The sequence below is a fragment of the Mercenaria mercenaria genome, unplaced genomic scaffold, assembly GCF_021730395.1.
Source record: "Mercenaria mercenaria strain notata unplaced genomic scaffold, MADL_Memer_1 contig_4859, whole genome shotgun sequence".
NCBI classification, from domain to species: Eukaryota; Metazoa; Mollusca; class Bivalvia; order Venerida; family Veneridae; genus Mercenaria; species Mercenaria mercenaria.
The window spans coordinates 14,738-23,757 of NW_026463121.1; the positions used below are offsets into that span (position 1 = coordinate 14,738).

General features: G+C 34.6%; 1 protein-coding gene across 1 annotated transcript; it reads left to right on the forward strand.

Moving 5' to 3' along the window:
- Window positions 1-5,718: 5,718 nt before the first annotated feature.
- Window positions 5,719-8,675, forward strand: LOC128554239 (alpha-(1,3)-fucosyltransferase fut-5-like). Its single transcript, XM_053535487.1, has one exon. The coding sequence runs from the start codon at window positions 6,577-6,579 to the stop codon at window positions 7,771-7,773; it is 1,197 nt and encodes a 398-aa protein (XP_053391462.1). The 5' UTR covers window positions 5,719-6,576; the 3' UTR covers window positions 7,774-8,675.
- Window positions 8,676-9,020: the final 345 nt, after the last annotated feature.

Consider the following 9,020-nt stretch of genomic DNA (forward strand, 5'->3'; position numbering starts at 1 on the left):
ACCATCGTCTCCAACTGTAGAAGCCCAGGCAATACAAGAACTCGAACCATGTGGTAAAACAATCAACAACTGGATGAATGAAAATAAGTTCAAAATGAACACTTCTAAAACCGAGTTCATCATGTTTGGTAGTAGGCAACAGCTCTCTAAGTGTGCATCTGACAAAATGTACATTGTAGGTGATGAAGTGAAATCAGTGAGCTTTATTCGATATCTAGGTACATATCTGGATGAAAGCTTGAATCCAAAAGAGCATGTAAAACGAAAGTGTAGAACAGCAATGCTCATCTACTTCAGAATAAAATGTATCCGGAAATACCTTACCAAAGAGGCTACAAAAAACGTTGTGCTGTCTTTGGTGATATCCCATTTAGATAATTATAATGTCATTCTGAATGGTATTGCTCAAAGCGAGGTAAACAAAATGCAATGAGTTCAGAACATGTGTGCAAAACTTGTCCTAAATCGAAGAAAATATGACAGTTCTAAGCAAGCGCTCTATGATCTTCACTGGCTACCCATCAAAGATAGAATCACATACAAAATTCTCACCTACATGTATAATTGTTAAGTTGGAAACTCTCCAGTATATCTTTCACAACTTATCATAAAACAAACACAATCAAGGAACTAGCATTCTTCAAATTCCGTTTCTGGATGTTTTGTTGTTCCTTTCAACAAGCGCAAAACGTTCAGCGACAGAAGTGTTGGTACTGTTGGACCTAAACTCTGGAATGAATTGCCTCTCGGAATAAGGAACTCAGAAAAAAAAAATGTTTTCAAAAAGAAGTTGAAAACTCATTATTTTGGAAATTACTTTGCACTCTTTTAGGGACTGTGACTGTGATTTTTAAAATAAGTAACATGAACTGGATTGTTTGTGTAAATACATTTGAATATAAACTATTTCATCACAAATAGAAAAATACAGTTGTTTGTATTAACTTATGGACATGTTGCAATAACCCACCTCTACTTACTTAATAACAAAACAGCTATCTTACTGCATCTTAATATTCTAATGTTTTATAAGTCTTATCTTATGCCTGATCGTTTTTAATGCTTACTAAATACTTTATTCAAGATGATATTTATGCCCATTTATTTCATATGTCATATAAAATGTCTCAATTTTTAGACGTATTTATTATGTATTTGTAAAAAAACGCCATTGAATATGTTTTACGTAAAAATAGGCGTTTAATCATATAAAACAGTTTCAGTTTCAGTTTCAGCAACTTGGCAAGTAGCAACTAGCAACTGGCATGTCGTGACCGGCATTATATAATATATTATCAAAAATGGTAAAATGATTTTTGGTTGAATACCATTTGCCAGATAACTTTTGTTAGTTGTTACTTGCCAATTGTTACATGCAAGTTTCTACTTGGGAATTACAACTTGGTAGTTGCTTCTTGCGAATTGCAAGGATACAAAACATCACACAGGTACAACTTGGCAACTAGCAATCTGGTAACTACCAATAGGCATATGCCAATAAGAAATCGTTCAATCAGTACTTAGTCTAGCAATTAGTAACTAGCAAATGGCAACTGACATGTACTCACCCGTATTCCATAATACACAGTTCTATGCTCGGGTGGTAATAGAGACATAAGGGTCCCGTTTTAAAATCTGTCAAATTTGTGGTTAAGACGAAATAACTCCAGATTCTTTAATTTCTATGATACTTCTTAAAATCAAATAGGTAATATGTAAACTTTGTCTAATGTGTTAGTTGGGGCGATATTTCAGTGGGATTGTTACATCGTTAGTAACGGGTTGACACCGTTGCACACTATCCTGATAAAATCATTATAGATAATACATATTTATATGTAAATATCATTTGAAGCACTTTTTTGAGTAAATTCTGGAGTTCAGTTTCTTTAAAATTACAAAGGGCAAAATGGGAGGTGGCATTTGCCCCTTCCAGGTGATTGCCCGAACCGAAAAGTGAATTTTCCCTTTTAAGTCATATACAGGTAGATTTTGCTAACCCTTTGTTGAGATTATTTACTTCAACTTCTGTGGCACCTGCCTTCATCTTTGCTACTTCAGATATATTTTCATTGATTTTGAAATTATTAGTTAAATATTGGATTTTATGAAGCATTAAACATAGCTTCTGTTATTAACATTGTAGATAATTTCCTCTTACGCTGCAACTGCTCTGTCTTGAGCTGCCTCGCCAACCAATTCCATCTTCATTACACTAACTGGGGGAAGGTATAAAACGCAATTACTGGAACAATTGTATTTATTTGCAATAAAAGAAACATTCAATACTGCTAACTGCAGTTGTACAATAACTAAAAGGCTAAAACTTAATCAATCAAAAAATAAATAAATAAATAAATAAAAAAATAAAAGAAACAAACAAACAAATACATAAATACAGTGTACCTAACTTTTTGTACCAAAAACAAATTACGTCACTTTGTGGTGAAACCTTTATACCAACAGATGACCTCAAACCATCTTTAATGCTCACATCACTCGCCATTGTCATACCAAGTAAATAGGATCTTCTGATGATTTAAGGATAAAAATAACAAGCCCAGACAAACCTTATCTTCTAAGCTCTTTCACAACTGTTTTCTTTACATTTAAAATCCAAAACTATAACACATTTTATTAAATTGGATACTATATATGACGTAGTGATATCTGTAAACATTGTCACGAAAAAGCAAGTGCTATGACAGTGTCTAGGAGCTAAGTAATTGAAACAGACGTCTTATGTTTAAACAAGGCACCCAAAGGATAGCTCAACAGTACACGATAAGACAAAGGCATTTCAGCATTTATATGAAAGTTATCAAAAACATCTTAATTCCTTCCACCTAAACTTACAATATTGTAATGGTTAACAAAATATATAAATTATTAACTTAGAACAAAAGCCATAGCATTAATTCAAAGAAGAGAAACTTGAAACATTAAGGTAGTTCTGCACGTTTGATAAACCGGAATTGATGGCGTAACGTAATTTATCCGAAAAACGTGGAATAAAGCCTGGATTTAGTGTATGGAAATGAAAACCATTTTATGAATTAAGAGCAACCTATGAGTAAATTTATTACAATGCACTGTTACTGTTTTTCTAAAGATAAAATATGATATTATAACATCTGACACGTTAAAGATTCAAAATGTTGTCTTAAAATTAGCCACATTCATCATGTTATCCAAAATTTATTGTTGTTGAAGATATTTTCCAAGTTTGTATTAAAAATTAAACCATAAATTAAGACTATATATGGCTGCAAAAGCCGTAATAGAAAATTTTGGACCTTTCAGGGCCCATAATTCTGGAATCCAAAAGGGGATATGGCAAGATTCCGAAAAGAATCTAGATATTTTGCCAATACAAGTTGTTTTCAAGTTTGATTAAAGTTGATTGCCCTTAAAGGGGCCATAACTCTGCAACCCATAATGGGATCTGGCCAGTTTTCGAAAGGAACCAAGATATTATGCCAGTACAAGTTATGTGCAAGTTTGATTAAAGTTGATTACAAAATGTTGTATCTATCATGTTCACAAGTCCAAATATGGCAAATTTTAGCCCTTTAAGGGGCCATAACTCTAGAACCCATGACGGGATTTGGCCAGTTTTCGAACGGAACCGAGATATTATGCCAGTACAAGTTGTGTGCAAGTTTTATTAAAGTTAATTGCGAAATGTGGTCTCTATCATGTTCACAAGCCAGCCAAAAATGGCAACTTTTGGCCATTTAAGTGAACATAACTCTAGAATCCATGATTGGATTTGACCAGTTTTCAAAAGAAACCGAGGTACGGTGCCCATACAAGTTGTGTGCAGGTTTGATTAAAATCAAATACAAAATGTTGTCTCTATTGTGTTCACAAGGAAATTGTGAACGGACGGACGACGGACGACGGACGAAGGGCGATCACAAAAGCTTACCCTGTCACTACGTGACAGGTGAGCTAAAAAGGGCTGTCATGGTCCAGAGTAATAAATTAGCTCTTAAAAAACTACTTTTAGGTGGCCTGATATTAATACTTTAGTTGTCATTCACTGAGCAGAGTTTCCGTAATGGTCCTCTGCGTATAGGACAGACGACCTGATGGTTTACTTGTAACTGAAGCCCACATGGGTCCGCATGGGAAGTTACTGAATCTTTAAATCTGTCCTTGCATACAGGGCATTCATTGCTTGAAACCTTTCACTGAACCTGAAACACTGAAGAAATGTTTTTAGAATAACCATGTTAGTACAGGTTCCTTTTGGCGGTTTTATTGCGCTCAGCTATGTGTTCATGGTCAACAATTAATTAGCCATGAATAACATAGTTGTTTACGGCATGTGAATAAATGACCATATTTCAATTCACATACGCTTTGTGTTTGTCATCACCCATACGAGTAAAGACAGGTAGGATCTTCAAACCCCATTTTGGTCAACGCATAAATAGCTTTTTCAAAGTATATGGTTTTACATTTCAAATGTTTGCTTTCTTCAAAATATCATAATGATCACTCAATGGCAATCAATTCTGATTTGATAATTGAAGCAGTAATGTGCAAGATAAATTATTTTTATTTCATTTTACTCTTCAAAGAAAGGATTTCTAAATTTTGAAATTGCATTGAAACAAAACTATAGCCAATTTTAAGGTTCGCGGATATAAAATGACACGATGGTTATAACAGTACTACATTTTCATCCACAAGTTTAGCTTAAAAACTGTATCTATGAACACTTACAGTAGGCGTGCAAGCACTCTGGAAAACTGTGATATCTGAGTAGCGGTAGGACCAATACTGACAAACTGGCTCTGAGATGGTGTGGCAGTTTCCTGAAGTACCAAAAAGGGAATCTTTGAAAATCTTTCTAGCTTATAGCTATCTTAGAAAACTAAACAAACCTTAGAAAAATTAGAACTGTCACTGAAGCTTATGAATTCACCGACGCCCCGCACAGGACATGGGCATAGGTCATGTAACCATAATCTTGAAAAATGACAAATCTTAGATATTTTGTTAAGTTATTTAAATGCCATCTTGTTAATATTCTAATTTCCGTAGAATATGCCAACTTGATTTAAATAAGAGACGGCGTGGTCAGGGTTTTCCCTGCATGAAGACAGTTTTGATAGACAGAACAACCTGCCCACGTGCAGAGAAAAACCTGAGCACAAGGATCTCACTGTTTCTTTAATCAGGTTGAACCTTGGTGACACATAGGGATAGGTGTGTAATAGATGGAAATACTCATATTCTCATCAAAATTTGAGTCAATGAAAAAGTTGATGTATCACATTTCAGAAATTGACAAATATGGTTTTATAAGTGAATATTATGGTGTCATACTATTTACAGTACATAGAAAACATAATAAGCAATAAAATAACAGTATAAAATTCGGAGCCCTTACCTTTTCAACATTCCATGTCAGCGGCTTCGTGCGTGTGTAACAGTTTCTTGCATTTATTATTTCAAGTTGCCAGTTACAATCTAATATGATGACTAAAAATATACGAAATGCAAATTGTGCTTATGTCTTTGCGAACAAACGTAAGTTGCGAAGTTAAGAAATCGGCATGATTGCGAGTATATCTAGACGTGAATTGCAAAAATTTATAAGCATTGCACAAACATTTTTTTCAAAGGACGGTTCACAAAAAGTTTTCGACAAAGAAGTATTCGAAATGTGCAATGTTTCTATCTTTGCAGGAAAACAGGGCAAAATGCTTTGTTCTTTTTTTTTTACATTAATACGAAACATTTAAGGCGAGAATACCAAAAGGATTTAGTTATATCGCTTTAATTTTGTCGACATGTGGAAACATTTTCTGATATCTGGAGTCCCGTTTTTCGTAATTATCGTTTGCAGTAGTTGAAACAAACGTTAAATTTTCTCAATTAGAACAAGAGTTTCTTTTCATGAAATGTTTTTAAATCTATAACTATACGAATTTTCGCGAAAACTATCTGCTTAAGTTGATGCAGAAATATGCAATCATACAAATGCATATATGTAAATCGCAAGATTTGATGTACGAAAGCACAATGCAGTTTTTGCCCTAATTCTTTTCGATACAGTCCCGTTATCCTGTTATACAACCCCCTACACTAACAAACGCTTAAGTTTCACCCATGACTTTGTATATCGATGTCCGTGAATACTGATCTGATTCATTGAACTTAGTCTTTATGCATAGTTATATTTACATTCCTAATATCTATTCAAACTTTTAAATCTGAATTTAACTGTGTGACTATTAAACTAGACAACCTCAACGGCAAATAGACATGGCATGGATTCAGTTCCGAATTCCGATCCTTCAAGGAAGTGACTTTCAAACAACCACAACGTAATCTCCGAATGAAAGATTGATTTTCCCGTGTATTATCGACAATCACTAAGGTTTCGTGTACAGTTTTGTGCTGACTGTTATTAAATCCTTTAAAAAGTGCCGTCTAAGTAAAATATTAGAATTAAGTGTAAATATTCTAAATTTCTTAAAACTGATTAACGCAATCAGTATTAAATGCGGAAATAATATTTGCATTTATATTACTAAGCCATTAAAACGCAATAGCATAATGAAATTCCTTGCTCGTGTCATTATTATTTATTTCCTTTTCGTTTGCCTCTGTTTGCCTCTGTGTTTGAGGAAGGTGTTACTGCAGAAGTTCAATTGGAATTTTCAAGACTTTTCAGTGCAAGTTAAAATCGTTCCGCCAACAGAGAAGCAAAACGGCTCAAACAATGCGTTGTATTTCACAAGGAATATATTTGACATTTCAACAATAAAAACAAAGACAAGAACAGAGCAAAAAGTTATTTTATTTTACAATGAACCGGATTATATGAGAACTTTTGCAAGGAAAGATACTGTGTATAAAAACTGTGAATACAAAAATTGCATTATATCACACGATAAGACCAAACTACTGATTGCAGATGCTGTCATTTTTTGCGTCGGAATAAGAAATGAGCGGATGGGAAATGATCCACCAATAAACATGAAACAACGAAACCCAGACCAGGCCTGGATATTTGCCGCTGTCGAACCTCCAGAACATTATTATAATACTGATTATAAGTCAATATCCTGGCATAACACGATGAACTGGTCAAGTCTGTACAGGCTTGATTCGGATATACCAAATCCCTATGGCATTTTAATACGATCAAACGAAGATAAAGTGCAAAACTACATTCATGTTTATAATGCAAAGACAAAAAACGCACTTTGGATGGTTAGTCATTGCCAGGTTGCTAGTGCTCGAAGGCAGTATGTGAATGAAATGATACGACTAGGTTTCCATGTAGACATCCTAGGAGGCTGTGGTTCAGATGGAAGAAAATTGAGCTCGGAAGAACTTGAACATATTATTCCAACATATAAATACTTCTTAGCGTTTGAAAACTCTTTTTGTACTGATTACATTTCAGAAAAGTTTTTTCAGAATTACAATTCTAGTTGGATTGTTGTTGTAAGAGGTGGTGCAAACTATAAACTTTTACTTCCTGAGCAGACTTATATAAACACTGCAGACTTTTTAAATATCACCACCTTAGTAGAATACCTCTTAAGTCTTGGAAATGATAGAAACAGATATATTGAATTTCTTCGTAATAAAGACAAGTACGTAAGTATACGCTGGCCTGGGAATCGGCACTGTGAAATCTGTAGGAGATTGAATAATATTACACGATATAGAAAAATATACAAAACACTTGATCCTTATCTTACTACCGAGCAGTGCTTCATGCCAAAGGACCTGACAATATAGTTTTTACAGTCCTCAGCGTGGACATTTTTCACAGTTCGCACTTTCCTTTTATGGACCCTGACGTTGACATTTCCTTCTTATGAATCCTCAAAAAGACTTTTTATCACCTCCATCATGACAAAAACAATAAACTAGTTTGTGGTATTTCTCTTTGACAGGCCGAATCGCTTTGGAATGAAAAAAAAAGAAACTGAATTGCGGCTGAATTAGATGAATTGCAGTGACTGAGAAAAAAGTTATATGTTTTTTCATGCAAAATGTACGAAGTAGATTGAACAAGTTCTACATTATGCTATAGAGAAAAACAGGGTCACGATGACCCAAGATCGCTCACCCGAGTAATTCACTTTAACACTTCACAGTAGCTCATAAAAACATTCTGACCAATTTTCTTCAGTTTCAATCTTGGTCTCTAGTGTGTGTGCAAGATTTTTCTTTGAACTGGCCTTATGACCTAGTTTTTAACCCCACAATATTCAGTTTTGAATTTGGCCTAGAGGTCATCAAGGCCAAATTCTGACCTATTACCGTGGGTTTCCATATAAAATTGTTAACTCTATAGTGTTAACAAAATTTTCCTTCGATCTGACCTAATGACCTAGTTTGTGACCCCACGTGACCCTATTTCAAACTTGATCTACAAATCATCAATATAAACATTCCGACCAAGTTCAATAAAAATTGGATTACAGCTTAGGCCTCTAGAATGTTAACGAGGCAAATGTTGACGGACGACGCGCGACGCGCGACGGACGACGACGGACGCCGCACACTGGCCGCTCACAAAAACTCACCATGAGCACTTTCTTTGTGCTTAGGTGCGCTAAAAGAATTATAAAGAGCAGTATTTGATCATTTTTAATGATTTATTGTCTTTTATATTTTAGTCTTCAAAGATTTGTTTTCTAAAATGCAACCTAATAAACGTTGGTAAAGAAACATATTGCTCATTTCACAATTTAATAACACCATTACTTGTGAAATTGCATGATTTATTTTCTACTATTTGTTAATTCATTTTAACAAGTTGAGTTTTGTTTTCAAAATTTCTGCGAGAAAATAATTTCTTTGCAAAGTAGCGATAGTCATCTTCTTCTTCTTGGCGTTCACCGCCTACACTGTCACCCCTGATCCAACAATGAAGGATGCCGTCTTTCTTCTTCAGGTCCTCCTTCTTGCCGTGCACTTTGGTTTTCATTGGGGTGCTGTTTGGCCTTTGATTTTCCAGACGTGGACATCTCTACAGA